The sequence below is a fragment of the Lycium barbarum genome, chromosome 1 (assembly GCF_019175385.1).
Source record: "Lycium barbarum isolate Lr01 chromosome 1, ASM1917538v2, whole genome shotgun sequence".
Classification (NCBI taxonomy): domain Eukaryota; kingdom Viridiplantae; phylum Streptophyta; class Magnoliopsida; order Solanales; family Solanaceae; genus Lycium; species Lycium barbarum.
Genome location: NC_083337.1, coordinates 165,332,882 through 165,352,377, shown reverse-complemented (window position 1 = coordinate 165,352,377; position 19,496 = coordinate 165,332,882). Strand labels below are relative to the sequence as shown.

The 19,496-nt window shown below is 31.8% G+C and overlaps 2 protein-coding genes across 3 annotated transcripts; one reads left to right on the top strand and one right to left on the bottom strand.

Moving 5' to 3' along the window:
• Positions 1-159: 159 nt before the first annotated feature.
• Positions 160-5,677, bottom strand: LOC132604931 (cytokinin riboside 5'-monophosphate phosphoribohydrolase LOG1-like). 2 transcript variants are annotated; one of them, XM_060318289.1, is made up of 7 exons: positions 5,477-5,675; positions 5,045-5,142; positions 4,881-4,911; positions 2,047-2,146; positions 1,068-1,138; positions 816-959; positions 160-511 (listed from the first exon to the last, which is right to left on the bottom strand). In XM_060318289.1, exons 1-7 carry the CDS (start codon positions 5,600-5,602, stop codon positions 431-433), a joined length of 651 nt encoding a protein of 216 aa, XP_060174272.1. In that variant the 5' UTR covers positions 5,603-5,675; the 3' UTR covers positions 160-430. The 2 variants fall into 2 exon arrangements, with proteins under 2 accessions (XP_060174272.1, XP_060174277.1); XM_060318294.1 differs by lacking the exons at positions 4,881-4,911; positions 5,045-5,142 and having other exon boundaries at positions 5,477-5,677.
• Positions 5,678-8,498: 2,821 nt separating this feature from the next.
• On the top strand, positions 8,499-9,140 carry LOC132617610 (uncharacterized). The gene is made up of 2 exons (XM_060332656.1): positions 8,499-8,706; positions 8,795-9,140. Exons 1-2 carry the CDS (start codon positions 8,558-8,560, stop codon positions 9,138-9,140), a joined length of 495 nt encoding a protein of 164 aa, XP_060188639.1. The 5' UTR covers positions 8,499-8,557.
• Positions 9,141-19,496: the final 10,356 nt, after the last annotated feature.

Here is a 19,496-nt window from a genome sequence, read left to right as displayed (position 1 = left end):
TAATAATAAGGTGATTTATAAGTTATAACTACACAAATATCTATAATTTATTTTAAGTCACAAGTTCTAAAAATATTTCTGTCTTATTTCTCCGACTCACTCAAATCAATAGCATGACATAAAATGAGAAGGAGCTAGGGAGTTGTACGTAATTAGCAGTTCCCAGATTAAAACAAATTTAAACCATCATGATCGTTATCAACACTTGGTAACCGTTTTGCCTCAATTGAGAGAAAGTGAAGATCAAAAAGAAGTTGATGGAAAAAAAAAAAATCAAAGAGAAGTTACTAGAGAGGAAGGTCATCTCAATTTCCAACTTACGACCACAAAAAAAAATATAGGAAAAAACAACTGCAAGCAAGTTAAATTCCTGATCTTTCTAAAATTAGTCTTCTGAGTTGACATGGAACCATCTTTGCTTCTCTTGAAGTTAAAGTCCTGATCTTTGCTCCAACTCTTCATTTTCCCAATTAAGTTTTGAGGGGACAGTTTCATCAGTGGGAAAATATCCCTGAAAATGGTCATATACATGTATATTAGATACAAATAATTAATAATGCATAAAGTTCATCTCATAACACGAATCTGAGTTAGTCGAATCAATAAGTTTCAAATACCAAATAGTCTAGTAAATAGCCATAAGCATATGTACCTTCCCAAACGAAAAAAATGAAGATTTACTTCTTAAATTCCGTCCTCATTAAAACTTTTATGAAGTCCTTTCATAAAAGTTTTACTGCTAGACTATAAGCCTTGATCGGTTTTGTATCTTTTGTGTTTTTTTTTAAAAAATGAAAATTAGAAAAAGCATTTACCTCGAGTTTATTTAAAAGTTCCTTGGCATTAGGAGCTGATACAAAAACTTGCGGGGCGTTGGGACAAATGAATCCTTCCTCCACTGCTTTGTCAATAAATGTCAAGAGGGAGTTGTAGTAACCATCCACATTCAGTAATCCTACCTGCATTAAATACATATTATTTCATTCAGATATTGTTACTGTTAGTCATGGAAAAGTTTCAAAGTTGATTAAAGAATTTAGAAAGCTTCAGTAGTATATGAAAGTTACCGGTTTATCATGGATTCCAAGATAAGCCCAAGCAATGACTTCAAGCAGCTCTTCTAGCGTTCCATAACCACCTGTAGTATTACCCAATTAGTCCAATAATTTCACTAGAGCTGCCACAAAGTTCCTTTCAAATTAAAGGTACTGTAATTTATTAAACTAATCTTCTATGGTTCCGATAATTGAGCGATTAATAATTATACATTAGTGAATTATGTATGCTCATAAACAATTACTATTTCTTATGCATGTCAACTTAATCTGATTGTGTAAAAAAAGTGATGAACTACAATGCTTATCCTCATAATCTTCGAGAAAATGATCAAAATGGTCCATAATGTTTGGTTGGTTTATTTTGGTCTTTGATATGTGTACCCTGAATGAAAATACAACAATCTAGACCACACAGTTGTCCCATGATCCATCTAATTTGTTTCACTAGTCGACGATGTAATCACATAAAAAAATGAACTAAACCGTATAAAATCACAGTCTAAGTTGTACTTGAGTTACATAAAAGAAGATCGCTCCATGAACAACGCAGGACCTAATAGATATGCTGCTTAATGTATGAAAAAAGTGAATCTTTTTTGTCGAGCACCATATCCATTAAGGTGCATATATCGAGGACCAAAATAGGCCAATTCCAATACACTAAGGACCATTTTGATCATTTTCTCCATCATCTTCTAGATGTATATATGAACAGTTAAATTCCTTTTTTCACATATTACACGGTCACTATGTTGTATACATGAATTTATATGGGCAGATACAGGAGGCTGAGCTAGAGCGAAAGGAGTCCATACGAACATTCTGTGTTAGAAAATTACACTCTATATATAAGATTAATTTTATTTTTATTTTTTTTATGTATAATAAATTATGAATCCTTTAATGAATATCGCGTATTCGCCACACAAGTCAAAGAAAGAAAGGCACTAGTTGTTATATCATGAAAAATGGGAGAATGAGGAGGAACCAGGTAAAGCAATAAAGGCATCAGAATGTTTGGCCATCTCAGCTTTCCTCTGGTGCATGTCTGCGACAGCCTTCACCTCTCCTACTGTTTCACCAGTTATCTGCATGCAGTGGCACCACTATTACTGACTTGAATTAAAAGTCAATGTAAAAATACCCACACACCAAGTCAATCCAAAACACACACTACAGCTGACATACTAACTTTTTAGCCCCACACAAGTGGATACATACAGTCACTGCATATTATCTCCAGAAACTATTGGTGGGGGTCTTAGCTTGGGCTGCAGAGGAGGGGTACAAGGGCTCATAAGTAGTAATTAATTTGCAACAACATAAAACAAGAGTGAAAACACGAGTAGGGAAAAGAACAAAAAGACGACGATGAGGCTTGTAATGCATATTGCAGAAGCAGGGTCCTCTCTCTAGTCACTTCTTGTACGTAACTGATGTTAGAACAAGGCAACACGGCACGTTCAATTACACCCATTGCTTTCTGCCCGAACTATGCACGTACACATATACTCCCTCCGTCCAAAAGGAGTGACACTTTTTTCTTTCCGAGAGTCAAACGAATTGTTCTTTGACCGTAATTTTTTTATATGTCTTTTAAATATTTTAAATTATTAATTATGGTGACTTATAATACTTTTTACGTAGTTTCTAAATATGTAAATTTTATTTTGAAAACTATAAAGATTCTATGTTCAAAAATCAAACATACCGTTAAAATTAAGAAGTTTGACTCTCGAAAAACGAATAATCTTTTTGGGACGGAGGGAGTATTAAAAATAAATTAATTAAGATTGTACATATATACTCCTTCCGTCGTCTCAATTTATATGACACTTTTTTCTTTTTAGTCAGTTAAAAAAAGAATGACTCATTTCTATATTTAGTGAAAATTCAACTTTAAATTTACTTTTTTACCTTTAATGAAATGATAGCTAGTCACACAAATTTCTATGATTTGTTTTAAACCAAAGTTTCAAAAGTCTTCTTTTATTTCTTAAACTTTTTATCAAATCAAACTCCTTCATATTATGGGACAGAGAAAATATATAATAACATCATACTCATTTTGAATCTGCCGACTCTGTGATCATTATGATCTATAAATTTGAATCTCTGCTTGTTGAGAGGACTTAAAGATGGACAGCCATTTCGTTAGTCCAATTCCCGTTATGCCTCATCCCAGTTGTTGCCTGCGCAATTGGGCCAGCAAATCAACTGCTTCCTCCGGATTAAAAAAAGTATCCAATTAGGCATATGCACACCCTTTTAAAAAATACTAACTCCTAGACAAAATGGATAACTTGACTAAACTACCCCTAATTAAATAAACATTGGAATTTGATCATATAACACTTAATAGGGGCAAATTTAGAAAAACAAGGTTAATTCTTTTTTGATTTGATAAGCGGACACTGTTTTTGATCCAAAAAAAAAAAGACTAAGTGGACATTTTTTTTTTATCCGGACGGAGTATTTTTTCTATCTCAATTTATTGTCATCATTTTGATTTTAAACTTTACATTTTACTCTAATTGAGATGATTTATATTAACGCAAATATCTTTCTTTCGTTCTTGAACCCCGTGTCCAGTCAAACACCGACAAATCAACTACGCACTTAGCTTTTCCTTGTTACTGTTGAAAGTTCAAGCGTAATGAAGTACTCCCTCCATTCCAAAATAAGTGTCCTTTTAGGTTTTTTATTTTATTCTAAAATAAGTGACACTTTAGGATTTCAAGAAGAAATTAATTCTATTCTTCCAAACTTACCCTTATTTATTATCAAGAATCATTAAATAACTTTTCTTTTTCTAAACATTAATTAGGGATAAGTTGGTGAAAATACTCCTAATTTTCTAGGAGTGGGTAATTTCTTAATGGGTGTGCATGAGCTAAAAGAGACACTTATTTTGGAACGGAGGGAGTATAAATGAACTTTTATGAGAGTATTGTGGCTTTTGGAATAGAAAGATACGTGCAAGAAGGTACATTTTAGCTCCTCAGATTAAGAAAGAGTTTCCCTTTTCTTTTTGTTGTCTAAATTAAGTAGCGGACCAATGGTGTTAGAACGAGGGGGGACCAGAAGAAGAAAAAGGAAGGAAGGGGATAAAGAAAGCGATAGCTATCGAACGAGAAAATTCTGAAAACTAAAATACCTACAATAAATTAAACCAAACCAACAAGCGTCTAATGAACTAACAAATATTCTCTCTTGCTGTTTTAGGATCACATACCAACTGAAAAAAATTCATGTCAAAGATAATAAGAGTGAGGTAGCAAATACCGCAAGTGAGAGGCTAGCACAAGATGAACCTTAGCAAATACAGCAAGTGAGCAGTGGCGGAGCCAGGATTTATGTCAAGGGGGTTCAAAAATATAAAGAAGTCATAAATGAAGAAGCTAAGGGGGTTCAACGTCTACTATATATACATAAAAAATAATTTTCACCTTATATATACAGTGTAATTTTTTACCGAAGGGGGTTCGGATGAACCCCCTCGGCTCTATCTACATCCGCCACTGCAAGTGAGAGGCTAGCATAAGATGAACCTAAAGCTTCATAATACTCCTTAATTTCGTTCTAATTTAGCTACTGTTTTTCACATTGAGAGAGTCCCAAATATTTAAACACCATTCAAATTCTATAAACAAGTATTAAGATCAAATTCATTTATACTTCTATATGAAGCTTATCTATCAGACTAAAATTTCAACCATTGCTCTCATATTTTCTCACTCGACTAAACTAATGGAGTATATAAGTCAAATTAGCATCTTAAAATCAACGTCATGAGTACTAGTATTGTGACGAGAGGCATACCTCTCTCGGCATTAATGTCTTGGGAATCACTCTGTATGCAAGAGCATGTCAAAAATTAGTTATATAGGGGTCATCATTTTGACATGTTGAGGAGATAATGAAGATAGATATTTAGTACTACATTATATAAGTAAAAAATTAAACACTTGCAATTACAAACTGACCCAAGAACATGACGACCACCATTGTGAACTTCTTGAGAGACCAAACCCATCAAACCTATGCTGCCTCCTCCATAAACCAGGTCTATTTTTCTTGATACCTTGTTTTATACAAGCAAAAGTAATACTAGCTTCAAAAATCTGAACAGAAAGTTCTTGGCATCATTATTACTAGGTCAATCCCTAACATATTCATTATTGGACAAAAACTGGCTTAAATAGCACGACATGGACAATGATGAGATATATAGCCGATACAACTTGCTTGGGATTGAGGCATAGTTCAGGCAAGAAAATGTGTGCATAAGCTGACTTATATGCAAGAATTCTTTGCTTCTAACAGTATAAGGTAACAATAAACAAGAGATGCAGGGTTTTTATTTAGAAAGTGTTGAAAACAGAGAAAAAACAGAGTAATATTTCTATTTTCCTTACTAGTTCTCTTCCAAGCTCTACTGCAGCATCCTTATATATACTTCTTTTTCCAGCGCTACTCCCACAAAACACACAAATCTTCTTGAATTTTGACTGTTTCATTTCCTTCTCCCTCTCTTTCTCCATCTCCTATATCGCTTTCTGTGTGGGTGTGGTAGGTATCTTGACTGCTTTCTAGGGAGTATAAATAATGGAATAAGCTACACTGCCTTTTTATAGTAAGAGTTTAACTTATAGACTGACAATTTTAAAGAATTTTTATATAATCATGTCATTCAAAAGATGTTTACAGTTTTACAAATAACCTTTCATTAAAAATGAAATTATAATCTTAAGCATAAGACAAGTAATTAACTTACTGTAACAGATAAAAATGACCTAATAGTATAAATATTTGGGACATAATACAACACCTAGACAACAACTTCCATGCCCCTTGGACAAGTAGCAGGGAAGAATTATTGGGATTTTCCTACATATACCAAGTTGCCACGTGCATCCACAATCTGTATTCCATAACAGCATGGCAAAAAACTCGCCTAGCACGCCTAAAGATACTCATATTGCTCAAGTATCTACCACTGCACTTAAAAATAGCAGTCAATATTTGCTTACCAGCAAAATGTTTTCATTTTGTATGTTTTTAAGGATGATTTTTCATCTAACTCCGCCGGTATGAGATTGCTCATATTGTCTGTTTTAAACCCAATAAAGGAGGAGGTCACTCACAATAGGTCAACAACCATAAAACATTAGTTAATTATTAATAATTGAATCGTTACTATATGGAAAATTTTGTACGTTGTCGGGATATGCTCTTCTAGGATCTACTTACTTGAAATTAAGGTATAGTTACTGTTGTTGTTGATCTTCGACTCGTCTAAGCTAGCGTTGAATGACTAACTATATTTAGATGCCTTATTTATGAACTAGAAGGTGTAATGCCCTATGTGGACAATTTGTCATCTCCATCATGTAAGCTCAGAAATTAGTAATAATGTGTACTGCTATTTGTGACCTCTCAATTATGAGCCTCACAAATAGTATGTATCCGTACATAAGCCAGCAAATTGCGTATTACTCCGTGTGGGGTTCTTTAGACACAAGTCAAATACGAGTCACAGTGTGGTACTGTAGAAACGTGTGATGATTTTAGAGTCTGGAGCCAAAATGGCTTGTTTTTTGAGCTAATAGCCCAAAATAGCATGTCTTTTTTTTTTATACCACAATGGGTATTTCGTTGGTTATCCAACGAAATACTCACAATTAGCACTGTTCATAGCCGGAATATTTAGTTGCATTTCGCTACACTTGTAGCGAAATGTAACAAATATTTTTTTATGTTTTTTTTGCATTTCGTTGGTATATCAACGAAATAGTATATATATATATATATATATATATATATATATATATATATATATATATATATATATATTGTATTTCGTTTATTAAAAAACGAAATATGATTTTTTTTTTATTTCGTTCATATAAAAACTAAATTGGAAAAAAAAAAAAAATTTGCATTTCGTTGGTATATCAACGAAATAGCATATATATATATATATATATATATTGTATTTCTTTTATTAAAAAACGAAATTGGAAAATATATATATATATATATATATAATTTTATTTTATTTTTGCATTTCGTTGGTAGATCAAAGAAATAGGATAAAATATATTTATTTATTTATTTGTATTTCGTTGATATACCAATGAAATAGGAAATTATAAATTTTTTTTGCATTTCGTGTATTAAAAAACGAAATAGGATAAAAAAAAAATCTGTATTTTTGTATTTCGTTTATATAAAAAAATAGGAAAATAATTTTATTTTCATTTCGTTTATATAAAAACGAAATAGGAATACATACATACATACATATATATATATATATATATATATATATATATATATATTGTATTTCATTTATATAAAAACGAAATAGGATAAAAAATTGTATTTTTGTATTTCGTTTATATAAAAAAATAGGAAATTAATTTTATTTTCATTTCGTTTATATAAAAACGAAATAGGAATACATACATACATACATACATACATATATATATATATATATATATATATATATATATATATATATATATATATATATATATATATTGTATTTCATTTATATAAAAACGAAATAGGAAAATAATTTTTTTTTCATTTATATACCAACGAAATGTTTTGTTCCATTTCGCAGGTATATAACGAACCCCCCCCCCCCCCCCCTCCCCATTTTTTTTTACCGTTTTTCTGCTCTCCATATCACTATGGTTTTAATTTTATTTTTTTGTTCATTTCTGTTGGTTCAATCAGTTTCAGACGAGCATTGAATAGTTGTCAAAATAACATCTTTTACATTTCGTGACTTAATTTGCGAATTTTTTTACTTTTCTCCGTTTATAAATATTGTCCTATCTTTACTTATGGTATATCCTTAGTCTTTCAATTTTCTTTTATCCATCTCATATCTTTCATCTATTGTTTTTCTCTTATCTGTTTCATATCCTTCAACTTTTATTTTTTCTCTCATATATTTCATAAAAGATGACGGAAACTCATGTTAAAGTGTATTTATTTTGGGATGGTAAAGTTGTGTATGAAGCAGCTTCGGTTAGATACAACCGTGGTCCTGAAATAGGGCAAAGGTTTCCAATTTCTCTAAAACATGATCGTCTGCAACGCGTCTTAAGGAGTAAAATGTTCGTAAATGATCCTGAACTATCGGTGGTTATAACCGGACGATATCCAAGTTCATTTACAGCCGATGGTTCACCAATTTATGGTGAGATGCCAATTACGGACGATGAATCTTTATCGTCATTTCTTCGTTGTCCTGAGATTTTAAAAATCACATATGCATAGCGGTGCTTGACATGTATGCTACAGTTCAACGCTCTACCTAGATCGAAGGACCGACCGACAATGAGTTCGATTTTGGAGGTACTACCTATCTCCCAAGTTTGAATATTGATTTTTCAAGGGGTGTAGTTCAACAACAAACAATTGTAGGATTTGATAGTCAGTCAAATGATACAACTAATTATGGTACACAGTATGATGGTATGACTTCAACGCACGATCATAACTTTGATTGGAGTGGACAGAATCGTGAGACGGGTGGACCAAATAATGCTACTACGCAGTTGCATAATTTGAATTGTAATGTACGACACCCTTCACATCCTGGTCCAAGTGAATTGGACAGTGATAGGTAAATATAATCATATTTTATTCACTTTATTCATGGATTGTATAATTGTATTTGACTTGTAAATTCTATGAATTTTTCTTATTTATAGGCATAACGATTTTGAAGATAACCCCACGTTGACTCAGCTCACACAAATTGTGAGCAATAACGATTTAGCTAATGATATAATAAATGAGTCGGATAGCGATAGTCCATTAGATCATGAAGGGACGGACGATGATCAATCGTCTGCTGACGGTGACGATTCTGATGAAGATGTTGCGACCCCCAATAATGTTTGTGTTAATTATCATTCAAATGTGATCCCATATTTGGATAATACAGAAGAAGTAGAACCGGAAGATTTTGCATACATGAGAGATAACGGGTCTGTTCGGGCTGCACTTTGGATTCCAGTAATTCTAAAGTTATCAAATCAAGTTAGTTTGGTGTGACTAATTTTTTTAATAATATATTATTTTTGAATTTTGTGATTTTAATTGGTGTAATTAGGAGTTGATATTTTTTCTTGTACGTGCAAATATGTATGTTATTTCACAGCAAGAAGCAAATGAAAGGTGCAGTGAGACTCTATAATATAGCCCACAAAAAAGAATTTAAAATAGATCAAGCCATAAGTACATTTTGGAAGGTTATTTGCAAGCGGCATGAGGAAGGTTGTAGTTGGATGATCCATTTTTCGTTTATCGGAAGTTGTATGTGGAAAGCAGGAAAAATGATTGAGCCACATAATTGTGATACGGATGATTATACAGAGGATCATTTCAATTTGAATAGCAACATGATTGCTACTTCGTTGATACCATATGTTATGATCAATGCACAAATCAGTATTAAGTTTGTTCAGGAAACTATAAAAGGCATCCATCACTATACTCCTAGTTATAGAAAAACGCAAAAAGGGCGTAAGAAAGCTTTTGAGATGGTGTATGGTGATTTCGAAGGTTCTTTTAGGGCATTGCCTCCATACATGGCTGCCCTAGAACATTTCAATCCAGGCACTATTGTTGAGTGGACACACAAGTCAACTACAATGCAAGGCGAACACATCTTCAAGTATCTTTTCTGGGCCTTTAAACCAAGTATCGATGGATTCAAAAGTTGCAGGCCGGTCATCTCAATAGATGGCACCCATGTCTATGGTAAGTATGAGATGAAATTGTTGATTGTTGTTGGCATTGATGCAAACGGAAATATTTTTTCACTTGCATATGCTATAGTTGCACGTGAGAGCTATGAGTCATGGACTTAGTTTCTCAGTTTATTATGGAGACATGTTGTTTGTGATAGAAAAGGCATTGGACTAATTTCTGACCGTCACCAAGGGATCTTGCAATGTGTAATGACACTTGAATGGTTACAGCCACCCGCCACACATCATAGATTTTGTGTTCGACATTTAAAAAGCAACATTAACAAAAAGTTTCTTAACTCTGATCTTGAGAAGCTAATGTGGTTGGCTGCTACAGAGCACCAGAAGAAGAAATACCAAATGAGGATGCAACAAATTAAAACTTTGTCACCTGCAACACATATGTGGTTAAGCGAGCTTTCGAAGGAAAAATGGACATTGCATAAGGACGGTGGTTATAGGTGGGGGGCTATGATGACAAATGTCTCTGAGTCTTACAACGGTTTATTGAAGAAAGCCCGTGGATTCAACTTACATATAACTACTTCTTTTCTATTTAAAACAAAGCATATAACTGGAGAGGGGATGCAAGGACAGTTAATTTTTTTTTTACCAGATCGGAATAGTATTTCGTCAATTATCCAACGAAATACTCATTTTGGTATTAAAAAAAAAGGAACATGCTATTTTTGTCTATTAGCTTCAAAAACAACTTCAACTTCCTCACAGTTTCTTGATCTTATACTTTTAATTTGAAAATTAAAAATTCTTCATGCTTATCAACAGAAAATAATCTCCAACGACTAGTCACAATTTGAACATAGAAAATGACCCAACAAATGATACAAATATCTTTATGTTATATTTAACAATCTTACTTTCCTCACAATTTCTTCATCTTTTTTTTAACTGTTGTTCTATGAAAATGACTAATTAAAAGAACATTTTATAATATAAATTTATACCTTTTTAATCAGTAGCTTCAACGATCTTTTTAGTATTTTAAATGTAGTTCGTTGACCAATAAACTCTACTAACATTTTTTAAAAGCTTTTTTTAATTGAAGCAACAACTGAAATTACCAACTATTGATTAATTAAACTTGTAACTTTTGTTTTCTTTATTATAGTCTACTACACTAAGTATAAGATATAAATAAAACAAAAAAAATAAATGTGAACTAATTTATAATGACTAAATCAAAAAATATATGTAAAAACTTATAAAATTAATAAATTACCTCAATTTGAAGAAGATTATGAAGCAAAAGTAGAGGAATCCTTGCGATAGGATTAGTAGACAAAGAAGAAAAGAATGAAGAACGGAAGAAGAGAAAGAATGCAGGTAGAGGAAGAACGGAAAATGGAGAATGGAGAAGGAAAAATGGAGAATGGAGAATGGAGAGGATAAGCTAAAATAATCTAGGGTAAAAGTAGAGAGCAGAAAAAGGGTATATGAACGAAATGCAAAAAAATAAATAAATTATAATTTCCTATTTTGTTGGAATATAAACGAAATGCAAAAAAAAAAAAAAATCCTATTTCGTTTTTATATAAACGAAATACAAAAAAAAAATTATATTTTCCTATTTCGTTTTTATATAAACGAAATAAAAAAAATTCATATTCACGAAATACAAAAAAAAAAAAAAAAAAACCTATTTCGTTCATTAATTCACGAAATGCAAAAAAAAAAAAAAAAAAAAAAAACAGTTTCGTTCATTAATTCACGAAATACAAAATAAAAAATAAAAATAAACCTATTTCGTTCATTAATTCACGAAATGCAAAAAAAAAAAAAAAAAAAATTGTTACATTTCGCTACAAGTGTAGCGAAATGCAACTTATTAGTTCGGCACCGGAACAGTGTTGTGTGGGTATTTCGTTGGTTATCCAACGAAATACCCATTTTGGTATAAAAAAAACGCATCCTATTTTGGGCCAATGTGTGATGACCCGCCACATCATCATGCCACCTAGGCGCCACGTGGAACTATTTTTGCCATGCAGGAAGCTTATGTGGATGCTTACATGGAGAGGAGACTAGCTTATGTGAGAAGGTTCTAGAGAAATATGGAGATTTCTCATGGAAGATCTTAGAACCTTATGGAATTGCATGGAAAGTTCTTAGAATAATCTAGTTGTGTAGAGATTTCTAGAATAGGGGCTTATTTGTAAATATGTAGGGACTTGTATAATAATAATTATTTACATACTAGTCCCTAGATGAGTAGTATAAATAGGAGGGTCATTCATTTGTAAACTATCAAGCAAAATCAATCAAGTCTTCTATAACAAAAAGCTTCCTTCTAGCAAATTTCTCTTGTCTTTCTCAATTACTATTCCCTTAGCGATCTTGAGTGTAGTAAACTAGGCTGACTTGACATAGCAAGATCGTGAGCAAGTTGTGCAAGAACGTGAGCGAGTTGTCAAGTGCCGCACATGCGCTTAGTTGAAGACTAAGGACGTGACAAATGGCTGCAAAAATAAGTCATTTTGGCTCCAGACGATATATAGTTAAGATCCTTTCGTCTTTAACAAAAGATTTTGGATTCAAGTCATCAGAGTGAGAAGCATTTTACCTCCCTTAGTGAACTTATTCGGTGTAAATTATCGAATCAATAAATTTTAAATATCGAATAATTAGATCGAAAATAAAACAGGAGGAAAAGACTGGGGAGTCAAAGAAAAAGTAGAACAGGACCAGCATTTGATGCTAGAGGTAGAGTAGAATGAGGCAAGAAAAGAACTGCATGGTTTTCAGAGACGGAGACTTTTCCCCTCAGTAGTTATTAACTTGGCATGTGAAAAGAACGGCGTATCACCTCCATGCCCTATATTTATTCACTTTCCCAAAAGCCATGCTCGATTAATACATCACGTGTTAAAAATATTAAAGAGATCTAACTTTTATACAATACTTACCAAGTGATACAACATCTAGAAAGATACGCAATTATATTAATTGTCTATAGAAAATAGATTAATGATATAAAAAATAAGACATGTTACTTGTTACAATAACATATTAAAATACACATACTATTGTTATATAAAAATCAATTATACTTCCTTGTATATGTAAGATTTTAATCATAAATTAAAAAAATTCAAAATCTATTAGACAACCAGAATCATCCATCATATAGCCCTTTTCAATTCTAAATAATATCTAGATATAGGAGTCGTTTGGTTGCTGGTTAGTATTATGTAGGTATTAGGATTAATGCAAGGTTTAGTAGTACATATTAACCATTCCAACTTTTATCCTTCATAAAATAATACATGAATTAACTCATAACTTATACATATTTTAGTAATGTGGGATTGTAAAATGATAACCAAACACCATATTTGGTATGCTGAATTTTATAAAAAAAAATAACTAAAAAGCAACCAAACATGATATTGACCGTATAATTTTTAATACATGAATAATTTCCTTCCTACCAAACGACCCCCTAGTAGTCAGAAGTGATTGGCCATTCTTATTGAGTAGGACTCGATATTAAAATAGAAGTGCTTCGAATAATATCTGGATCCGGTGTTTGTTACGCGTACTAATCCTCTTCACAACAAAATGAATAGAACAGTTATACATTGCGTAACTATTATTTCCTCTTCTTTCTTCAAATTATCTTCGTTAACTAATTTTCTTCCACTCAAATCTGCTGTGACGATAAGTTCAAGTACTTCGACCCATAAACCGACTCTTGCCGTTAAATAAAGTAAACAGTACTCCATTTGCATTAATCATATATGAGTTTACTATATGCATTTAATATGGTCATATGGATGGAGTACATAGTTTTCTGGTACTGTGATGTTTACACTTTTCTGGCCATTTGTTGGCTCCCAGTTTTAGTGTAGAGTACTTTTTTTCTAAATTTTCTGGTTAGCGTCGCTATTACTTTATTTGGATAATGACTATTCAAATCAAGTCATTATCGTACTGCGTACAACCTAGGTTTCGTGATCATAACTGTTATGTGAATCACTGAGGGATGTAATGCAATGATTAAGATCCATTTAATCTTAAAATTCTCAAAATGAAGAATATTTAATAATGTAAAGGGTTACTCCACTTAATTAGCCTATCAATGTAAATCTAAATTAATAAAAGTGTTAGTAGCACTTTTGCTCCCCTAATTATTAGCAAATTCCAATTTTAGTCTTCTTAATATTTAACTAAGTAATTTTAACCTCCAATTACTTGAAATGTACATTTTTGAACCTTTTGTTTGTGAATATCACAAATTTTAGAATTATTAAACCATTCCACTATTTAATACTATAGGTTATGTTAAGGTTGTATTTTACTCCATATTTGAGAGTAATATACTTCTAAAATATTCAAATTGTAACATATTTCTTATAAATGGACCAAAAGCACAAATTCTAATAAATTATGAAGGTTAAATATGCTGAGTCATATATTATAAGGACCAAAATCAGAATTCACCAATAACTGAGGGATCAAAATGCTATTTTCCAATTAAAAATCATGGTTTGGCATGTTGGAAGTCATTGTTATTACTATATCCTTTTAATCCCCATTACATCAATTTCCATTAATAGTTCTTTAAAATTAATAACCAACCTAATGCACTAGCTACAACTTTATGTTCTTTAAGGCTACATCTTTATGTTCTTTAACTTTTGGTCGACATGTTTCTAGAAGTGTTTACACAACCAGTTTACACTATAAATTGATAGAAATGCCGAAGCTCCTGATATATATGCTATATACTTTGAGCAGTTCTTTCTAAAATAAAAATAATAAAGAGCTAATGATTAAAGTTGACGTAGAGAGAGCGCACGACAAGTTATAAAGTTAAATGTAGAGTTTTGAGTTAGTTGTTTACAAAAAATTAGTTGTCTCAATTAGTCCTAGGTAGTTAGTGTTGACACCCAATTTTGTCCCGCATTTTCTCCGAAATACCTATTTATATTTCTGGTATTTCGAGAAATTAAAAAATATGCATTTTTAGTTTTACTATAATTATTAGTCTTTTATTAACACCCACGTTTTATTTATTCTTCTGCAGTTTATTATTATCATTATTATTATTATTATTGTTATTATTATTCTTAAATTATCATTTTTTTATTATTAATTGTCCTTTATTATTATCATTCTTGTTATTTCCATTATTATTATTATTATTATTATTATTATTAATTACTAGTCATTATTATCAGCGTTATTTTTTTTTGTTATCAATTATTTATTATCATTATCATCGTTATTTTTTATTATTAATTATTATCACTGTTTTATCAATAATTTTTATTTATTATTATTATTATCATCATTTTGTTATTTTTTATTATTTTTTATTATCATTATTATTTTATTATTACCAGTATTATTGTTATTAATTTATTATCATTTTGTTATTATCAATAATTGTTATTTATTATTATTATTGTTAATTATTATCATCTTTATTATTATTATTAATTATTCTTATTGTGATTTTGTTATTAATTATCCATATTTGTTAGCTACTATTATTATTATATCTATTATTATTTTTTATCACCATTATCATCAGCATTATCATTATTACCATTATCATTATTGTTATCATTATTAGCAGTATTACTATCGCTATTTTATTCGCTACTATTATTTAGTATTATTGAAATTTGCGACTTCCGCACACACATCGCATTTATTTAGCACATTTAAATGATAACGTTTGTTATTAAATATTATTGCACAGTCATTTGCGACATCATATAATTTTTACCCGGATCTTTTTATAATTACATATTTTCGTATTAGGTGATATTCTGGCACCCTTAGTACATCGTTAATCAAAATGTGTCTCATATTCAAATTTAGAAGCCAAACTATTTCTTGCACTCAGTCCGTATTTTGACTTACCGGACCCCAAATCAAAGTCCGATTAATTCCTAATATCTTTTTTTGGACTAGACCATATTTTATCTCAATTTTTAGATCAGTCCATGTTTAACTTACTAGTCCATTCTTTTAAATACCCAGTCTAAAATTTGACCCGGTCCACAAATGGACCGGGTCCAATTCATTTTTCAGCAAATTAAGGGAAACCCTTTAGGGTTTCCCCTTTCATTTCCGCCCCTTCATCTCTCTTTCTTTCTTTTTCCTTTTCCCCCGCTCCTCCACTCACCCACTCCGCCGCTCACCGCCGCACACCACTTCCCCCTTTCCCTCCTTCTTCTCCGCTCCCCACTCACCCCTGTCCCCCATTTGTCTCTCTCTCCCGCTCCTCTCTTTTTTCCAGTACAAAAAAGAAACGAAAACAAAACCTATATAGAGGAGAGGGAAACAACGGCATCAAAGGGGAGAAAAGGAACGAAGGGGAGAAAAAGAACGAAGGGGAAGAAAGAAAAAAAAAAAAAAAGGAAAATCAACTCAAACAAACAAGAACAGATCGAAAAAAAGGGTCTCGTTGTTTTCTTGGGGTTTTTTGATTTTAGAAAGGGATTCTTTTCTTGGGAAGAAACCGACAGATCGACAAAGATCTGGAGTCAAAATCCCTACACATACAAGTTTTAAAACCATCAAAGGGGGGATTTTTTAGGTTTTTTGGGAAGATACATAAGTATTCTATCATCGAGTCTTGAATTTTTTTTTTAAAATTCTGGTCTTGATTTTCTTTTAAAATCAAGAAAAAAAACCTTTCTGTTGAAAAATAGAAGATTCTTGGGACGGAACTTTGTTTTAGAAAAGGGAATTTTTTTTAGTATTTGGAGGGATTTTTCAGATTCTTGAGAAAGAAGGAGTCATTTTTTTAAGAGATGCAAACCATATTCCAAAATTTAATTTTCCTTTTCCGGTGAACTTTATCCGCGACCAACAATTACTCTATTTTTTCATTTATTTTGGGACTTTAGTTACTTTAATCGGGATCGTTCGAGTTCGAGTACGAATCCGAGACTCATACCCAGTTCATTGCACACAAAACAGGTAAACTTCGACACATTTATTACTTCAAGTCTTCAGTGTCTGCTTTTAGTTAATTTTTTAGTGGTTCTGCTATTTTTATGTTATGTAATTTCTCTGTCGTCATATTGTTTTTTTTTTTTCGATATCTGGGTGCTGTTAGGATAGGATGCTAATTTCTAAAAAAAAAAAGAAATTCGAAAGATGTATATCATAGTCTCGGATGCCTAGACTGAATTTCCAAAACTTAGAATCCATTTGAAATCAAATATACATAGGATATACAGTGGGTTATCAAAATAAGAAGAGGATATACATTTGCTATACATCTGATATACATATCGTGGTGGATATATTTTTTGATATCATGTTTGTACTCTGTTGAATCTTATAATATTGTTTGAAGTCACATGTTGACGAAATCTTTAGTCATGTACCGTATGATCTAGATGTGATTCTATATGTTTATTTCATTGCATGTATATTTGTTTGCTTCTGTTCGTGTCTGTTTAGCTGGAACTGATATGAAGACTTTATGGGATTGAATAAATCTGAATGCTGTCTGATCTCAGTTCAGCAAAAGAACTTCCTGTAAGAACCTATGTGAAAAGAAAGTTAGTCTCCAACATCCATTTCATCTTGTTTGATATTTAATCTCTGTTTTGTGTTCATATGATTGGCTTAGCTCATTTGGTAGATGTTGTCTAGTTTGGCATCAAGTGTGGATCTATATGACTATAATAACAGCTATTTCGCTTGTTCAAAAAATCTGATTTGAATTCCTGGGTTTAAGCTGGTAAATATCCCTACACCATTCCTTGGCTATGTAACTCATATATTTCTGATTTTGCCCTGCTACATCAGAGTATAATGTAATACCAAGTTCTTTTGTCTGTGATTCTAGCTGTAGAAGAAGACATGTTTGATTCAGTTGAAAAAAAAATGTTTACTGACTGGGATATAAATAATATATCTCTGTGCATGATGTCTTATTGTTGAGGTGTCTGATTTGATGAAGAAAACACTATATTCAAATCACTTTGAGAATCTGGGTTGATCAACTTTGAGAAGGTTGACTTCTTCCTCAGTTTCTCTATTAACAAGTTGAGGTTTGCTTGACTTTACTCATATGTTGTTATCCTGGAAATTGAACTTGCTCTGTTCTTTTGGGTTGCTTGAATGTCTTGAACATGATTTTAGATCTGAACCTGTTTTCCTCTAATTATTTTTGTTGGTAGTAAGCCTTACTGCCCATTTCGCTATAAATCTTAGTGTTTTACATTGTCAATATGCTGAATATGAACTGAAAATGTGTGCCTGAACACCACAATATTCCCCTGGATTGCTGTAGTGTTTTAGTCGCTGTTGTGTTTAGTTTTAGGCAATCCTGGATACTATTTGCTGTGTTGTTTGGTTTATTTGGTGCTTCATGTGTTTAAGCATTTGGATGCCTATTTCTCGCTCAGTATAGCACCATGTTGTTAGTCATGGCATTTTAGTTCCTGTTTCTTATTAGATGAGTTTATTGTGTTTAGGTGTGGTTTTAGATTTTTTGCTTTCTGTTTATAGGTAAATCGAGCATGTTCAGTCATAATGTTTCCTCCTATATTTGCCCTTTCATGTGATCTGCGTATTTCTTTTGATCTGAGTCATATTTTGGGTCTGTCCAGATCCATGCACCACCAAGAATAGCTTTATCTGTGACTATTATGGGACCAGCATCCTTTCATGCCTGGTATCATTTCTTGTTGTGTCAAAACACCCTCAGTGTACGAGAGTCCGGCTATTGAACATTGTCTGAACGAATGATTATTTTAAAACATGTGAAATGACGACACCTGCTAACTAGTCTATTAACCATGTTGCCGCGTTGTTGTGACGCACTTGGACATTTTTTTAGCCCTGTCTCGGTCTCATTCATTCAAATATACATGGTATATACACAGCCTGCTTTGAATTTATATTTTATATGTTTAACATTATTCTTTGATTATATACTAATCCTTTTCCTTTTCCTTTTTTTTTTATGTATGACCTCCGCATACGAGTCCAAGGGGCTTGTCTTCCGCATTCAGTGTTGGACTAAAAGCCCAACAATATATTCTTCTCGTGTCCAGCCCATCTGAAAGAGTTCCTAAAAATATTTGGGCTGAAGCCCAATAGCGGCAGCAACAGTAGCGTAGCAGCAGCCCTTAAAAAATGGGCTGAACCCATTTAAACCTATTTGCTCCTCCATTTTATTTTTTGTGCATTTAATTGATAATTGTATGACTGATACTTTTACTTGTTTATTTGCTTAGATTAATTAAACCTTGGCAAAATTAGTGGGGTTTGGTTCTAGTAATAAGTAATTAATCTAAAGAAAATCAACTATTAATCCCATAAGTTTAACTACTTATAATATCCATACTGTCTTTTTCTATTATTAGAATAATTCATTTCAAAATAGTATGACTACATATTTTGAGGATCAAGATTCATTCTTAATATCTTAGAAACTTTAAGACGCTACTATTCTTTGCATTAACGTTAGCTTACTCTAAAAATAGGCAAACTAGTTTCGATGAACAGCTCTTTCACTTTAGGTTCTTCCCAGCACTTAAGTAAAAATACATATTGAAATACATATTTCTCTAGAATAAATCTTTAAAAATTCTTATCAAAATAACTCTTTTAAATTTTAGTCATTTCTTCCACATATAAACATTACATGCCCCACTTCTTT